At 37.3% G+C, this 19141-nt stretch overlaps 1 protein-coding gene across 3 annotated transcripts in view; it reads left to right on the top strand.

The window, feature by feature from the left end:
- LOC306880324 (A-kinase anchor protein 12-like) overlaps positions 1–19141 on the top strand; it is a 37346-nt gene that overhangs the window by 9464 nt on the left and 8741 nt on the right. The window contains exons 1-2 of one of the 3 annotated variants that reach the window (XM_079433799.1): positions 9004–9141; positions 10271–10373. Coding sequence is in view for 2 of the 3 variants with exons in the window: in XM_079433797.1 (XP_079289923.1) it covers positions 10271–10373 (103 nt within the window). In the remaining variant the exon portion in view is untranslated. Of the gene's footprint in view, positions 1–9003; positions 9142–10270; positions 10374–16019; positions 16312–19141 lie in introns of those variants that run through there. The other 2 variants (XM_079433797.1, XM_079433798.1) reach the window with 2 other exon arrangements.

Genomic DNA, 19141 nt, shown 5'->3' with positions numbered 1-19141 from the left:
TTAAAACTGTTTACAAAGTGCCTTACAGAAGACACATACATAAACATTCACAAATACATATAAGCAGATTCAAAAACAGAGTAAGAAAAAAATAAGAGAAAGAAATATACATAACAAAATTAGAAAATGGAATGAAAAAGAATTTGATTAATTGGGGGAAAACAACTAACTGAATCAGCTGTTTGGATCTTGGAACCATAATTCCAGTTTTTCGGTATGAATATGTTAGCCTTAACGGTTATCTATAAGCTAGTGTGCTCCAAAAAATGACAAAATTCACATTTAGATGATATTAGCATTTAAAACATATCAATGGTCAATGACTTTTATCAGTTGTGATGTAAAGGAAACGCTATTGGCTATTTTAAAAAGGGGCAGAGCTGTTTGAAATGCTCCACCCCCTCTTCCTGTTTTACACTTCAATGGACCTTTAAACTCACATTTAAACTGCACAATTCAAATCAACATCTAAATATTACATAACCTGTTGTTTCTTATGCTCAGATAGCTTTTAAAAAAGCACATATTTCAGGTTGATCCAGCCAATGTGCATCTCAGCATGGTGTTTCTATAGGATCTGCAGCTTCTAACGGCAGCTGCAGTGATGCAATGACTTTATCGATTAATGACTGGATCTTTTATTTAGAAGGTAGGATTTACTACACTTTCTCCCATTCACAGAAATATGAGTGAACCATCTTGGTATATATGCAGTTGTTGATGATTAATGGATTAAACAATAAAAGGACTTAGAATCAAGCCTGGGGGGACACCACAAGACATCACATTGCATGTTATTGTAATCATGCCACAGTTCACAAGCCTCCAGTTTGATATTTTTGCTATGTTGTTTGTGCTTTGGCTTTGCAAGACAGCTAAACATATAAGGAAGCCAGAGGAGGAGTTAAGGACTTCCTGTTTCAGGCACATGCGCTGTTTCTCCTTCACTGCAGTGCCGAATCTCGTCAGCTTAGCTCTGTTCCTAAAATAACCAGATGCTGTCCTCTCTCTCTCACACACACACATAGACACACACACACACACACACACGCACACACACACACTCTCTCTTTTTCTTTCTCTCAGAGGACAGAATAACCCTTCTTCATCCTTGAAAGACAAATCATGACTCATGCCTCTTGACAAACTGCTGTGATCCATATTTCTGGTAAAGGTGCATGTGTTTCTGTATGTGAGAGTGTGGGGGGTGGAAGTTAGAAAGCACACATCAAATTTGTAAGCGTCCAAGGAGAGTTGTAAAATCTCAGCACAATCATGTATTGATTGAAAGGTCATATATCGCTCTGGCTCACCGCCATGCCAGGACATTTAGAAATGTTATCTTCAGATCTATACAGGAGTTTGCGTATATAGAAAGTCCTAGAATGCACTGTAGTAAACAGCGATTGCATTTTCTGGCCTTATTAGAGATGATAGGGATAGGCTGTTATCACTGGCCGAGTAAGAAGAAGATATGCAAGATTCATATGCAAGGTTTATGAAAAAAGAGATGCTCATAGGTCAAAGGAGATATTATATAGATCTACTAGTTTAGATGTAAATAACATTTAAAGACATAGTTCACCCAGAATTTCTTTCATTTATTTATTTACTCACCCTCGTATTGTTTCAAACCTGTATGACTTGCTTTCTAATGTGCAACACAAAAGAATATATTTTGAAACAATGTTGGCAACCAAACAGTTTTGTATGAAAAAAAACACTGAGACATTTATCAAAATATCTTTTTTATGTTCCACAGAAGGAAAAAAAGGGATGGCAAAATTTTCATTTTTGTTTGAATTATCCCCTTTAGGGTTTTTTTTAAAAGCGTTTGTGAATGTTCATGTCTTCACCAAATTTGGTCATATGCCTCTACCAAAGTAACATTGTTAAGGCATAAAATAAAATCAGGCAGCATGTGATAATCACTATAAGCTCAGTTCCTTTGTCTAAAAACAATTCTGTATATTCTTTGGTTGGATAACAACATCATGTGGATGTTGGTGGCAGTAGGGGAGCTAATTTCCCTGGTGTTGTATCTAATCTTCTCATGTCTCCTGAGAAAAAGCACTTTGTGTCTGTGCAACAACAGACGGGAAATGTCATTTGAAAGTGTAAGGGAAAGTGTATTAAACGGGTCCTATTATGCTTTTTCACTTTTTGCATTTTAGTCAGTGTGTAGTGTAGTATATGTTTGGCCATAAAACGATCTACAAAGTTACAAATCTCAAAGTCCACTCCAAAGGGAGATATTTCGGTTTTTTTAAATCCCTTTTCAAGAACTACAATGAACGGCTCGTTTGGACTACAAAGTTGTTTTCCTCTATTTGTGACATCACAAAAATAAAGCCCTCCTACGGAAATTCGAATGGTCGGCGGGTGGGGAGAGCGCTGTTTTCATTTCATTTCCGACTGTTTTCATTTCATCTTGCATGTAATGTCTGATAAAGCAGCATTTGTGAGCGGAGCTTTGCTTTGTGTACAGCGTTACCGGGGAAACCTCGCTCTCTGTGAGACACACCCGGCCGCCACACATAGTATAAATCTGTGGGATTATGGTATAAATAAATTCAACTGTATAAAAGTTTCACTATAATTCATATTATAATGTTAGAATTAAAGAACATAATACATATTACCGTTACACTTATCTGTACATAGTAAATGCGGTTATGTTTAAGCTGTTGTTTGCATCCTATTTAAAACATTATTTAGCCAAAAAACAACAACAGTTTTGTTACCACTTTACTATGTCTTGCAATATCCGTGCGTGCAAAGGTTCCTCTTGTTCAATATTCTCTGGGTCTGAATTGATATAGATATAATATGTCTATGTGAATTGAAATGGCTTGCTGCTTTGGCAAGGGGCGGGGCAGTACTGAAACGCCGCCTAAGCTGTTCACCAATCACAACACACTGGGACAGCTAACCAATCACAACACATTTTGTTTTCCGTTTGTGCCAGGCTGGGGAGAAAGGTATTGTAATAATGTAAATTATGTGAAAAATAATGCGATTTTCAAACCATAAAAAAGAGCAGAATAGGACCCTTTTAAAAACACTGTATCGGTGACAAGTAGTTTGTCAGTTGGTTAGGACAGTAGCAAGTTGACAGATGAGTTAAAAGCAGGTTTTGTGGCACCCTACAGGGTAGGACCCTATAGGACCCTAGTAGTACTCTATGCTGTACAATTCTGCAGCATTTTAGTGTAGAATTTTCTTATTGAAACATTGTTTGTGTATTTGGTGAACTATCCCTTATTTCTGCCGTTATTTAACCGATCCAGTTTCACTATCTCCTCCAGATCCTAACTTTAATCTCTTCAAAATAACAGGAGAGTCACGTTTGAACTCTTCCTTTCTCCTTATGATCTGAATCACAGGAGGACCCTTGGGATAGAGCAAGAGGAGGACGTTTATTGTTTCAGACCGACTGTGGGGTGTTTGAGTCTGGGACGGTCCGGCTGATCTGCCAGAGACACAGGGAGGTCCTGTCCTATCACATTTATGTTTGCGCATGAGGGTGGCCTTAATGACAGCTGTTTGGGGAGTGGAAGGAACAGAAGACTCCCAGCATCGGCAGGAGGCAAATAGGGGGTCAGGAAAATCAGGAAAATGCTCAGTGGGGTGGCTCGCAGCTTGGAAGACTCCGCACGGACATTTATATGTACAAGTTCCTGGAATCTGTAACAAAATCACTCCTTTTTTGTATATTACTTCAAGTCAGTGCCAAAAAATAAATTCCTCCATCAAATGAGAAGTAAAGAATTCACTGCATATGTTTCCATGAAACAAACAAATCTGAAGCCAACATGAAGGAAGTTTTAGCAAAGCGAGCACTTAATCCATAGCCGCCTTGCAGATATGTGATTTATCAAATCTGAGTGAAGAAATGCAATGCTATGCTATTTGTAAATGTGAAGCTCAAATGCCATACATTTGCCACAGTCTAATAAGTTTAGGCAAGAAGATGATGTGTTTGTCTGCCTTTGAAGCCAAAGATTCCCCCCTTCAGTGAGTGAGAAATGGACACTTTGGTGTGTGGTGCTCTGATTCTGATTCAGACTATGAGAGGACTGATGATTTGTGGACCTTAAAGACTGTTGTGATCTCAAGCAGTGTAACTAATTCAAATCGACTCACATGTACATTTGATATGATTAGGCGTGTAAGGGTGCAGTATATTTTGGTGGCCTATTTGTCAGGATCAAGTTGTAAGCACTAGCCTGTTAAAACTCTGGGGCAGTTTACCACAGTAATACTACACTGGTGTAGATTGTTTGTGAAGTAAGTGACTTAACTGAGAGAGACTGAGGTTTTCTGTGTGTTGCCAGAGGCTGATCATTTCACATCTGTGTTTGTGTCGAATGAGATGATGCATGCAGTTTGTGGTCTCTAAGGCTCCAATATTGAATATGTGTTACCGGACTGTGTATGTGTGCTTAACCCCCTACACAAAGCGTGTCTTTTTCTCTCATGCTGGATGAGTAGTTTAATGTTTCAAAATTCAGCTGGAATTTTGAGCAGATTAAGTTAAATAAGATGAATGTGTACATCAAAAACAGCTAAATTGTGTGTTGTCTCCATGACTGCCTCACTAAGTAAATCTTCTCCATAAAGCTGCTGACAGTCATTGATATGAATTAACTTTAGATGCCTAAAAATATTATGGAAATTATTTAGCCATTTTGCCCTAAATCAATAGTGAATAAAAGTTTTGGATCCCATTGACTTTTATCAAATGGCAGTTCTTTAAAACAGTGGTGTGTCAGAGAAAGGAAACATGCAAAATGTGCAGTGTTGGGGTGCCTCCAGGACCAGGGTTGGGAACCACTGCTTTAAAATACCTTTTTTGTGCTCTTTTGAATTCTCTTTTGCCAATGAACTATGTCTTTAATAATGAAGCAGTGTGCTAACTAAGCAATAGGTGAAAGCGAGATAGCAGGAGGATACAGTGAGCAACAGTTGGGAGGCTTATAGTTTGTTGTATCAGGGAGGTTTATTTTCTCAGCTGGGAGGTTTGTGTTTGGGGCATAAACAATCAAGGATCCATCATGAAATCTCAAATGCCACCCTCAATTACAGTTTCTCTGCAAGCAGATTACAATACAGCAAAAGCAAGCAATGCGGGTAACAGTCAAGAGTGGAAATCATATCCCAGCTGGCACAATTGAGCAAAATGGATTCAGTTCATTGACTTTGGTCTATTATGATTCCCTGTTGCTCATAATGTGCCTAAAAATGTGTATCATCCCTCTGACTTCAGAATTTGTAAGCTTAACTGCAAAAGATTTAGGGTCAATATTCAGCTATATGTCAAACCTCATTACACAAAACACTGTTTCACCCATAGTAATTTGGCTTCATTTAACTGTAATAGCTTTCCTTGTGGTAATCAAATTGCTTAGAGGGACAGTTCATCCAAAATTAAAAATTCTGTTATCATTTAATCACACTCATGTTGTTCCAAACCTGTATGACTTTATTTCTGAGCAACATAAAAGAAGATATTTAAAAAAATTGTATGGGAAAAAAAAACCTCTGAGACAATTTTCAAATGACCATGTACACAGAAGAAAGTAAGTAATGCAAGTTTGAAATGTCATGGATGAGAAAATGAAGACAGAATTATTGGGTGAACTATCCCTTACAGTAAGAGCACTTAGCTCCTCAATTTCAGTTTATCTGGACCTGTCTGCTTCAACCATTAGCTGCTGATTTTGGATCTAAAGTCTTACTCCCTATAGACTCATTTGATAACACATTCTATCATGTTTTGTTTCCACACTCTCCGAACTCACCACCGGAGTTCCACAGGGTTCGGTATTCTGACTGCTGTTATTGTCTGTCTACAGCTTGTTTAGTACATCACATGTTTTCTCTTATCACTTCTATAATGATGATACACAGCTTTACATCTAATATTCCCTAGTCGTCTGAATAAGTGATCTCAGTCTGCATCTCTGACCACTTTGAACTTGGAAGGTTTCTCATAATTACCTCATCTACTGCTGCTCTCCCCTCTCCATCCTTACAATTGGCAGAATTAGATTAAAACTTATTTTTCTGGCCTACAGTACAGGAAAATGCAGGCCTCCTTTTAGATACAGGCAGTGACTGAATCATACATCAGGCACATATATCGTTGTGTAAAACTAGTCCTCCGTGTATCCATCTAGGTTAGGAAATTTAAACTCTATTCTTGTCTTCCAGTGTTGAAATGGAACCCTGTAAATACAGCTATAACTAGTATAGTATAACTCTTACTGACAAGTCTACAGCAGTCTTCTGACAAATACTTTAAAATTAAAATATGCCCTTAAAACTAACTAAATTAGCCCAAAAAAGATATTCTGTAAATTTGATGTTATTATTAGGGGTGTATGCTAGTTGTTGCTGTAAGGTTCTTAATGTAAATCAAATGATGACGATGATCCAGCTGTCCTCTCCTGTTTCTCTATGTGATACAGTCCTCATCAGCAAGGGGTCAAAGGGCAGAGGTTAACAGGCATGGATAAACCATGACCTCCAAGGGGATGCTTATTGCCCTGTGTCAGGCTTATCGCAGGTATGACTTTTTGAATGTGTACAGTGGGGTTCAAGTCTAAGACTTCTGTTGAAAATGCTGCTATTTTGAACTTTTCTCATTTGCTACCATTTTTTCTTCACAGATTATATTACCAGTATCGCAATTAGAGTTAAAAATTAACATGCATTTTAGAATGTATTTTGAGTGTAATGAGTGTATTTTCCTAAACCTAGAACTTGTAGCTTTGCGTATTCGGCACTTATATCCTCTCTGGACCTCTCACAGTGTATGTGATAATCCAGTTATCATGTTATGCATGCATTTAAGATCTGGAGTCACGTATCATTATGAATGTTGCTGGCATACATTTACTAGCCTGGGCTTTTAGTTTAATCAGCTATATGAGTATTCAATATACTGTAGTTTACACCCTGTTTAAGGCCTTTTTAACGCTACAATTAATCTTAAGGTGTTTAAATTGGCGTTTAAGAGACTGAGGACACAAGTTCAGGTATTCTGCAAAATGTAAATTATTTAACTGTTCAGACCAAGAGGCCAAGGTTTCTCCATTGAAGTTTCATTATTCATTACTTAAAAATAAAAGATACACACACACACTTATATATATATCTCAGTCTCATACACTGATCACTTAGCCTATATGGGCTCCATCTGTCGGTGGGCATTTTAAATCCACAAGTATGTCAGTTTTGTAAACTTTAACAGTCTAAAATGTCATGGACACCAAAAGAGTCTTGAAAACTTTAGAAGGTCACATCTGTAAGATGACTGTTATTTGGAGTATTTGACAACTGGATAGATGTTTAAGACAGCATGAATTCTCCTCTCCTTTGCGGTCTTTCCCTGTCCTACACAGAAGAGATTTGCACCCTCTCTGCAGAGTGATTTGTGGTATGAACAGCCGTCCCTGAATCTCTGATCTGCAAAATGAAGCAGAGAGGCTGCAACAGAGGAGGGGAGGAAGAGGAGATCTGGCAGATCAGTGCAATACAGGGCAGCAGAACAGATGGAAGTATGAAAAAGATTTCCAGATAATGAAGTGTTAGGAAGGACATAGAAAGCAGCATAAAAAAGCAGTGCACAAGGCCAGTCACAAATCACATTCTTGACAGCACACACACACACACACACACCTGATGTCACACCTCTGTGCAAACCTTCCACCCACAAGTGTGTGGTGCCATAAAGATAAATTGTGTTTACCTTTAGTTATTTCAGGTAAGCAACTGTCACACTTAAACACACTCACACTGTCAGTTTTTTGTTGGTTGAACAGTTGTTAAATGTCCCGGGTGAGTTACGACCTTAGTAAAGGACCAAGTGTGTCACCAGCAGGCTCAGACATTGCTCAGAAACCACTCAGCTGGCCAATCAGAGTTGGATACATTTAAAAATAGCAAGAATTGTTTAGCCTAATTTATTAAGTTATTTATATCACTGTTATAACTGGCATAAAACCTTCCTGGATGGATCAGTATGGTGGTCTTATTTCCAGCTTGAAAATGTCAGTAGGTGTAGTAGATATCAGACACCACTTGTCTAAAAGCTCTGCATGGATTTGATCAAGAAAATGACATGCTGAAATATTAAGTAAACAACTCACAATAGATGACATGATGTTATATAAATACTTCAGTCTCTCATTGAATTGCTTCAGAGCTTGTGTACTGTGTTACAGTCCACTCTTCAATAAATATACTGTGGAGAACTTATTTTCATAGTTTATATATTATTGCCAAATATGGAAACATCAGTGCTCATTTCTTTCAGTGATCAAATTTTTGGTGATATTGGCCACTAAACGTGAAAAGTTTATGGGGAAATTTGGACAAAAAGAGAAACCCATATTGAACGAATTGAAAAACATGTGGATTCACACCCGGTATGTACACTACACTTAAGCTTTGGGGTGGTGTGATAATTTATTTTTTTTGAAGTTTTTGAAAGAAGTCAAAGGCTGCATTTATTTGATCAAAAATACAGTAAAACAGTAAAATTGTGAATTATTATTGAATTGTAAAATAACTCATTTTAAAATGTATTCATGTCAAAGTTAAGTTGAATTTTCAGCAGCCATTTCTCCAGTCTCCAGCATGATTCTTCAGAAATTATTTTAATATAATTATTTGGTGCATAAATAACATTTCTTATTATCAATGTTTAAAACAGTTGTATTGCTTAGTATTTTTGTGGAATAAAATGTGGATAAAATTATTTTTGTAACGTTATAAATGTCTTAGCTTTCACTTTTCACTTCACTGAATAAAAGCATTCATTTCTTACTGACTTTTCTAAAAATTTATTTTTAATTTCTAAAAACCTTATTGACCCAGAACTTTTGAAGACCTTAATTATGGATCTGAGTTATGTCTGTATATCTGTAAATGGCAAGTGATGTCAGGTCAGATAAAGGAGGGGATGAAACAAGGCTGTGGTAGGGGAATTTGGGTGGGGTTGCCCCCATCGGCCTGGAATTCTGTGAAGGGGTCTCGGAATGTGGAGAATGACTGTCATGAGATAGGCCTGGGGGTCTGAGGCCTGAATGGAATAAAGAGACACCTGCTGGACCAATGTCAAAGCTGGAATAGGTTTGAGTCTTCTTGCTCATGTTTATTTCTGCCTCTAAACAGAAAATTTCTTAACGTAATTGCATTGCTCACATATTTTCCTACAGTCCCACAAGAGAGTCCTTTGTGATTCCTATTACTTTTCTATTATTAAACTAGTCGGAAGCCTAATTGACCTTTAACTTAATGGTACTATGCTGATCAGAGAGGAAAGTATTTCTGATATGATGCATTGTAAAGTCTCTAGTTCATGTTTTCTCAGAAAGTTTATGGAATTCAAAAGCCAAGCTGAGAGTATAAAATGAAGGTAAAGGGTGAAAACCCCTAGATAATCTATATCTAAGAAAATGAACAAACATTTATTATGGTTAACCTTTCAGAAAGCCATTAGAGTTGGTGGAGTATACGGGTGCTATTTAGATTACAGTCCTGTCCAGCAGTGCTGACTGGATCCAAAATGTGATCGACAGCCCACAGTTGAGAATTGCAACATTCTGCCATCACTGAAATATTTAATGTATCCGAGGGAATTGTGAATGCTTGGTTATGTGAATTCACCGTCCAAATTCCTGTGGCAGTCAGATGGGTAATCTATGTTTGTCTTATTCTATGAAATCAATGCCGTCTTAAATTTAAATGTAGTCAACATGGAAACTGATGATGAAATTAAAACCATGAACTGTCAAATCCTCATCTTTAACTGAGTTCTTTTCCTGCACCTGTTTTAACACTTCACTAGTGCACAAGAGAAGTGCCAAACCATTTGAATAGTGCACAGTCCCTTTACCAGATCTTCACAAGAGGTGCCTCCCTTTTGGAAGCCAGCCTGATCCATTAATTTAATTAAACTAATTAGACTCGGTGTGTATGTCTGTGTAGGTGAACACCAGATTGCAATCTTGAATGAAACAAGTTTTTACTGTATTTTTGATCAAATAAATGCAGCCTGGGTGGGTATGAGAAATTTCTTTCAAAAACATCTTTTAAAAATCTTACTAACTCCCCTAACTTTTTCTGAGCAAAGCCTGGTGGGAAATAATAGCAATATATCATCATTTTGAATAGTTTCACATTAAACTGTATCATACCTTTGCTGAAAAGATTGTTGCAATTCTAACTCATGTCTCTCTCTTCTTTATTTCTGTTCTAGCCTCTTCAGAAGAATGGACAGATCTCTATTTCCAGTCTTAATGGGAAGACAGATGATCAGACAGAGTATAATGGCCACGTGGAGGATACCCCACCGGCTGAGGGTATGTGCTCATAACCAAGTGCTTGAACATTGTGTGTATATATCACTCTCATATCTTTATTACATGTCTGTGTGCGTAGTGTGACAATGACTGACACTAATAGTGGGCCACCACCCAGCGTCAGGGGTCTCTGTGTGTGTGAGGCTTAAGATGTGATCTTTATCTTTTTATCTGTGTGCCCTCTTTCCCCAACTGATCCTTCTCATAATCCCCAGCAATCCTGAAGACGAGAACACCTACATAGAGTCTGCAGTGAGTGGACACCAACATAGACCTCTTTAGTCCCCTTACCATGGTCTGTGAGAAGACCCTAGGGCAAATAATGCATACCATGTTTATTTTTATTTGTTTTTTGTGTTCCTTTCTTGCTTTTCAACTCAGAGAGACCACCAAGATGCTTCCCCCTATAATATTTAGCAAGCCATGACCTAGCTGACCCCTTAAAGAGGTGTATGTTTTTAATAAGCTAGCCTCATAGCATGTATAGAAATCTTAGGTGTCTTTAAATTTGGAGGTCAAATCACACACTTTGCTGGAATTTCACCATGAATAAAACTAAAAAAGGAAGGCATATTGAAGAATAGCAAAATGATTGTATATAGTGAGCCATGAATCTGTGTGGAATGGAATGCAATTTGCATTTTCATAAATATTCTTGAATATAAAACGAGTAATGGTTTTAGTAGTGTATCATATAGTTTTCAAAGGTTAGTGTGAGAAATACTGATTCAAACAGTAAATTCTCAAGCTTAGAAAGAAATGAGTACTTCTGATTGAGTTAGAGACCAAAAATTAAGTCATTATTTATTAAGTCATAAACTTTTACTGACTTGTTGAAGTTCATAACAGAAGTAGCAATACCGATTCGAATAATTTAGAAAACATCAAACCTAAATGAATTGTTTGTTCACAAATCTGACATTGCTATTTCTTTCATAAACATTATGTACTTTTGTATGAAATGTAACAAAAGAAAGGTTGACAGAAAGCAAGAATAGTCTCTCTTCTGTGCCACATCTGACAGTGTAAACATATTTACACACAAATAAAACCTGTTTCCTATTGTTGTGGCTTTGGATGCAGTGAGACATTTTGTATATGTAAGTCTGAAGCATGACAATACCAGGACAAGCCCTTGAAACGCTCCCAAAATGCCTCAATACTGGATTTATTTAATCGGTCACACTTTATATTAGGTGGCCTTAACTACTATGTACTTACATCAAATAATAAGTACAATGTACTTATTGTGGTCAAATTGTATTGCCAAACACTTTTGCTGCTATTGAGGTTGAATATGAGTAAGGTTAGTAAGAGGTTTGGTGGTATGGGTAGGTTTAAGGGTTGGTTAAGGTGTAAGGGATGGGTCAACAGTGTAATTATAAATGTAATTACAGAAATTAATTACAGATGCAATTACATATAGGTATTTTTAAAAATATAAGTACAATGTCAAAGCATGTATGTACACAAAAAGTGCATTGTACCAAATTATTTAAATGTAAGTACATATTAGTTAAGGCCACCTAATATAAAGTGGGACCATTTAATCTGCATGATTAATGCTGTAATGCCAGCCAAGAGTATTTAGCCATAATTTTCTAGCATGCTCAGTGCTGCCATTTATTTTCTCCAGCATCCCCAGAGTACCAGAAAAACCCCTGGAACGTTTTATAGAAACGTACTGGGAGAATAATGTGTGTAAAATGAATGTGTTGATATATCTGTCTGTTCTCCATTGTTAAGAAACCTCCCAAAATATGATGCTGTCGGGTTTTAGTGCAACTTCACAATAGAAACCATGTACACAGAGCCAGATAAAGACAGACGAGAGAGAAGTATGATTATTTTGGTGTCCACGCTGCCAAAAATGAAAAAAAAAAATGCTGGTATTGTGCAATGTCTCCCCAGCCAGAAAATCAACAAATAGTGCTCTCAATATTAAAAACATACATTTTACAATTTCCTTTAATCAGCATCTTTTTGATTTTGACTACGCCTGGCTTTTCAGATGTTCATGAATACACACCCATACAAGCTCACTCATTCACATGATTATACTAATGCACATATGTCAGCAGGAAATTACAAACACAGATTTACTTGCCTGACCTACATGTACAGACATGTAACAGTTACATGTATACAAAAGTTTGCAAATGAATTAAGTTCTCCCACCCACCCACTTACACACACACAAGCTGGCTGCCAGGCGTTTATAAGGCGGTGACGTGAGTGAGTGAGTCCAGAGAGTGAGCTCAACCATTATCTCATACACAGCCCTCCCCCACCGAGCCGAGCCGAGTGTGTGCGTGTGTGTTTTTACTCCGATAGCATATGAGTCTGTGTTCCATATCAAACATGTTTTAACAGGCTGTATGTGATTATCTGTTTATCTTGCTGGTATAAGCGTGTCCCTTTACTGTATATTTTCTTTTTGCTATCCGTATGTGTTTTTGACCTATTTCTGTGGAATTGTGTCCACAGAGAGCTCCACCTCTGAGATTGTTGATAATTGCTTCCGGTTTTTTTATTGGTGTTTAGAATTTGAATCCAAAAGGGTGATTTGATTTTGACAGTGTGTGTGTGTGTGTGTGTGTGTGTGTGTGTGTGTGGTCAATAATTCACTTCTTAGAATCTCTTTTCCAGACCTGCAGTATGATTTGAGGTCAGATTCCTGGAAAATTATGAACATATTTTTATTTTGATTAAGCACTTGTTTTCTAGTTTAAAATAAAAACTATTCAGGTCAGCGTCTTTTGAAGCCACATACAATTTACACTGATTTCTTGTGCTGAGATTTATTAGTAACTTGGGATTTTGTTGACGGAGTAAACATTTGATACTACGAGTAAGTTTTAGTAATACTCGTGGTGTTGATCAGAGAAACACGCAGATGAGGAAAGTTGAGATGACGTGAGAATGGAATGTGTGAAGTGTGGAGCGATGAAGGCTTTGGCAGAAAGAGAAAACCACAGGGAGAGTGTGAATATGTGTTTGATTAAGTGTAATTTACTTCCTTTAAAATGCAGCAATAAAATTGTATAAATGAAAAGAAATCAGAGTTTTCCCTGTGAAAGCATTAAAAGAGTCTAGTTTCATTATTGTTTGGCTGTTAAACATTCATCCTGACTGTGGATATTGACAAAAGGATACTAAAAGTGAAATTTGGTCTGGTTAGACAGAGAATACATAGTTCAGACAATCAAATGTTGGCTTGATGTTTTACATTACAACATGTTTACATAGAATCTCCCAGACCACTGGGTGATTAATAAGAAATGTGATTGTCTCATATTGTGTCATTGAGGTAAGTTATGTCATGATCTAGTAGTTTGCCAACCATATATTGATATAATTTTTAAAGTGACAGTAATGTAATATTAAAAAATCTGTTTCAAATAAATGCTGTTTTTCTGAACTTTCTATTTATTAAAAAAAATCATCCAAAATGTATAACAAAAATAGTAAGCACTGTTTTCAACATTAAGAAGATGAAATGTTTCTCGAGTATTAATTCAGCACATTAAAATGATTTCTGAATGGTCATGTGACACTGAAGACTTAATGTCTGCTGAAAATGTAGCTTTGCCATCACAGGAATAATCTAGCCTAAATTTTAAAATGTATTTAAATAAAAATGTATTAGCATAAGAGACATCTGTCAAAACATTTAAAAAACTGTTACTGACCAAAAACTTATGAATGAATGGAAGTTTACAGTATATTGCAGTATCATTTACGTAGGTACACCAAATGGACTACAACCATTATGATGTCACAGGTACAAGTTGTACCTAGCACTGTGACAGCTCATGGAGTAGTCATGCATTATCAATAATCTGAGTTATGTGTCCTTTCTGAAAAGTGATGAATTAGCCCAGTGAAAGAAAATGACCTAATAGCAAAGGAAACTGGTGAGGGAAGAGGAGGCAATGATGCAAAAGAATGAGTGTTCTTCCTGCACAGCATTCCTCAGCTTCCTCTATCCATAGAAAGCAAAGGAAACAGGAAGAATAAAATAAGGAAAGCTTGATATAGAGGAAGGTACAAAATGCAGAGATGAAATTTTAAAGATAATCTAGTGAGCGAAATCAGGTGAAAATATAAAGATGAAGACTGCTGGAGAGTTAGAGACAGTCATCTGATCCTGGCCAGATCCTCACACAGCTCTCATTTCCTTTTCCTCCCATTATTTCGACATCATCTTCCTGGCCCAAGGAATGTGTGCACAGATGAGGGTGTGTGTATGTGGAAGTATGTGTGTGCGTGTGTGAGTTGGGGTCTGCAATGACGTTGCAGCATCCCCTGCAAGCCCTCAGGCCAGTGGGAAGCCCACTTCCACATGTTCCCAGCCAAAACAGACCACCAACTGCTCACGCTTCTGTGTTTGATCACGTTTCCCTGATGCAAGAGATAACATGTATGTCATTCTGGGTATCAGTTTCACCATGACAGACCATGACTGTGATTAGCTGTTGGTATTTTATCACATCTTACTACATCAGGCTGGAATAGGCCATCTGTGTTAGTTGTGTCTTCATGGCCAAATCCTCAAATATGACTCAGCTTATAAGTGATGCATTCAGGAAGAAGTAGAGTACAATTCCTCTTTTGAGGGATGTCCATTACAGTAGAAAGGGAGTGACTCAAACTGTCTTTAGTGTGAGAGAGTATGTGCTTATTGAATTCCACTCCTATGTAGTCACTGGGGGCAAAAAGCCTTTCCCATATGTCAAATCCCTCTGATCTGAGCCCCATGGTTCTGTCTGTTAATATAGATCACAACAAAGTCTGAGGACGGCTATTCATCAGCTTTTCAAGAAGAATTTGCCCTACTTGTCCCCTCTAGCTTTGCACCCAATTAACACTTAAGTTAATGTCTAGTGCTACAATCCAGCTAATTAAAATATCACAATAACATAGCAATCAAATCAACTAATGTTGAGTGGAAAAGTGACTGATACAGCTTTTGGTTTAGTTAGGAGAGATAAAATACCAATCTTTACCAGATGAGTTTCTGCATAGTCTGTAGGATCCAGACCAAACTGGTTTAGAGTTGTTATCACCCACTTAGAAGAAGATTTTAGCTGGAATTCGTGCATTCCATGAGAACAATGGCAAGGTGTGAGATGTCTGATTAGACCCTTGTATGCTGAGGAATCTCACTGGTATTCTTCAGCCATCCTCCTTCAACAAAACTTGAATGAAATAAGCTGCCTCAGTTTACACTTTGAATGAACCATTAGCACTGTAGAGTGCCAGCCTCATTACATTAGCATTCCACTAGCTAGTCTGGGAAGCAAATTTGAAATAGAAAGTCACTTTATTTGCTAACTTTTCACTTAAGTACAAGGCCAGATCATTATATTAAGGAAGACATTTTTATAGTGTTTTTTCCTAAAAAAAAATAGTTTAAAATAACAGAAGGTCAGCATATGTTGACACATGGGTCTACAATACACTAATGTAGGTAAAATTGGCTTTTTTAAATAAAAAAAAGAGAGTGTGTAAAGAGGAGTGGAGAGGGAAGGAAGAGGGAAACTCATTCAGTAGAGAGGGGCAGAGAACAGCTGAAAAGCTGAAGAGGAGGAGGAGTGGGGGTTTGGGGGGGTATGGGTGGGGTGGTCCCACAGGACATGTGTCAGTGTCTGTTGAAATGTGTGTTATGAGTTCCCCTCATTCTCACCCAGAAACTCAGAAGAGGAGACGCCTGGCTTCAACACAAGCTCACAGGACAGAGAAAGAGAGGGAAACAAGAGTGTAGCCTTAAAGCCTATCAGCTGATCGTAGTCTGAGAGGAAGCAAGACTTTTACAAGAAGGGAGTTCAAAAAGCATCACTGTCAGCGAACGTTAAACAGCAATACTTTTTCTCTTTTTTTTCCTGAAAAGTAATTGCAAAAGTTTCTGAAATGCTTGGGACAATAACTCTAACAGGTAAGATGCATCTTAAATCCATGACTTGTTAAAGTTGAGGCTTATCATGGTTACTAGGGGACAGTGGGGGGCAGTAATAATTAAGATGGTTTGTTTAGTAAATTCTTGACATTTTAATTATTATTATTATTATTGGGTTAAATAACAAATCTGTTATTCAGTAATCAGTTAAATTTGTGGACAAATTCTAATATCGTCTGCCTGATCTGTTGCTTGTGGCATCATATAGGGCAATGTTAAATACTGTTTAATATCTGTTTTTATGAGAAAATATTGAATTGATTTTTTCCCTTTGAGTAATTACTTGCTTTCATTTACATATCTCCACGTTCTTGTGTGTATGTGTGTAATTATTTTGCATTTCATTAAGCCTTAGAACATATGAAACGCCAAAGATTCCTTAAAAGTTTCAGGGGTTTTGTTTTTCTTTTTTTTTTTACAAATACATAAAAAATAGTTCTGTATATACTAACAGTGATGCTTAGAGTAGTGAAGTCATATTTCTTGTCTGTTCATTTGAAGCATTAACCTTTAAGTATGGGAGACCAACCTGAAGCTTAGTAGGATTTATCTGTTCTACATCTCATGTAGTATGAGAAAACAGTACAGTTGGTGGGTTTATAAATTCTTGGAAATGTTCAGATCTGATGGGCTTCAGTGGTCTCAGATGTCCTTCTTTTTAGGAATTTTAATGAGTTTTTAAGCCCCTCAGATCTTAGTCAGTGTTCTCGAGAGGTGGTGTGGGTGTGTGGAATTGAATACCTGCTGCACAGTGTTTTGATTAGCTGGGAATGTTCTTATATTTATGTTCGTTTAATCCACTTTTTCCTAAATTGATCATTTCATTTTATTTTAATTGGCTTAAATTTCATATATGCAGAACATTGCAGGTTTATTAATTTTCTGTTTATTTAATATAGTTAAAAACCACTACCCACTTCCAAAATTGGATATTGATAGTAAAAGTAATGGTATCTCGACTGTTTCATGATTCACATCTATGTCAAAGGGAATCACTAAGGTGTAGTTATTTAGTGAGGGAGGTGGGGTAGTTGGCCTGGTAGGGGTCCGACAGTCAGTCTACTGCTGATTCTTCCTGTAACTTCCCTAAACTCACAGACTCCACTAATGAACAGCCTGTATTTGCATGTAACAGCAAGGGGTAGGGGGTTGTTGACCATTACCTCAGACCCATCTCAACAAACATCCACCCCTCCCCCGTCTTTCTAGACTATCACACCACTGTGATTTCAGATGGCATTTGCTCCCACACATTCCAAAATGCTCACCCACAGTTCCACACATTAACAGCCACAACAGACATGCTATCAAATTCGTTGGCTCGAGTTTCCTCAGTCTGAGCCACCATTGAGACAAAGGCAAATGTAGGGCGACTGGTGGTTTCACCAAATCTTTGACCCATTTTGTCTTTCGTACTCGTGTAAAAATAAATTTGCACATATACAGCGCCTCCCTGTCTCCAGCTGTGTGAGGCAACAGCAATGTGTCTTTTTGCATAAAAATGCGTGTCCTTCATAGTTAAAACATTACTACAGTGTAAGAAGAAACCTCCTGGAATGTACCCAAAGGAGATGTTTGTCAAATGATGTAAAGATGAATTAAGAGCATATAATCTGTAGCTGCAGATCTGTCAAGAGAAAAAAAGAGACTGCATGTTTAAGGCGGGTTTTTAGTTTAATTATATTTGCAGGCCTCTTTCTAAATATTTTGCCTAATTACCGTACTATTCTGACATTTTGATTCAAACTTCGAACACTTCTGCACAACCGGGAATCTTTAAACTATGAGACTTGCTAATTGTTTTGCTAATCAGTCTTCCATATCACCAAGACTGAGAACGTTCTATCTGTCATTCTATATGGCTTCCCATAATGCCCTTTTACTTTACTTACTTTTACTTTTAGTCATTTAGCAGACGCTTTTATCCAAAGCGACTTACAAATAAGAAAAAGTAACTAAAACTAAAAGTTAACACTCTGTAAATACTCTATACACACCCATTTAAGAAAATACAGAAATTAAATAAAATTGACGAATGCATACAACAACAACATTTCAATAGTAAACATATAAAGGAAAAAAAATAAAAAGCGATACTTTTATATCCTTTGCCGGTGGAGTCGCACGGTAAAGGCGATGGTCTTTACACTCTTTGGTCTTCACACGAGGGCTGTCGCGACCGCTGCCGCGGTATAATAACCTTTTTTATACCTAACCAACAAGTCACTGCTAGAATTCAGCTGAACCCACTTTCCTATTAATCACTAAAAATGGCCAAGCAAGTGCACACACTGACAAGATACGCGATACAGTATGAGACCAAACGCGATTTCAGCAACTCTCAACATAGTAAACAAAATAAAAATAAAAATTTCCCATTTTAAAACTAGGATTTTCATTATGGTTTAAGTTCCAGGATGGAAAATAGTGTGGGCCCCCCACCCCTTTTAACCAAAGCAGGGAAAAAAAACAGGGACCCATTGTGAGACAAAGAGGACAACACAATACAGTCTTCCTAAGCTGAAGTTTAGAATTTGGTTTGGTCTGTGGGGGGGATGGTTTGTTGTATTGTAGGGGGATGGGGATGCCATTGCATCCCTGTACCACATTGAACTGTGGGATTTCACTAAATTTAAAGCATACATTGAGAACACAGAGCTTCTTTTTTTGTTTGTTTTAAACCAACAGGAAATGGACTGATAAATGTAAGCGAGTGACCACAACAGCATAAAGAGCATCAATATTTTATTTTATTGACTGCCTGTTGTCCTAAGGGTCTGATATGATGGCAGGCCGTAAATATAAGCCA

This window comes from Barbus barbus, assembly GCF_936440315.1.
Source record: "Barbus barbus genome assembly, chromosome: 14".
Taxonomy (NCBI): domain Eukaryota; kingdom Metazoa; phylum Chordata; class Actinopteri; order Cypriniformes; family Cyprinidae; genus Barbus; species Barbus barbus.
The sequence above is the reverse complement of the archived record's forward strand: the minus strand, read 5'-3'. Positions and strand labels throughout refer to the sequence as shown.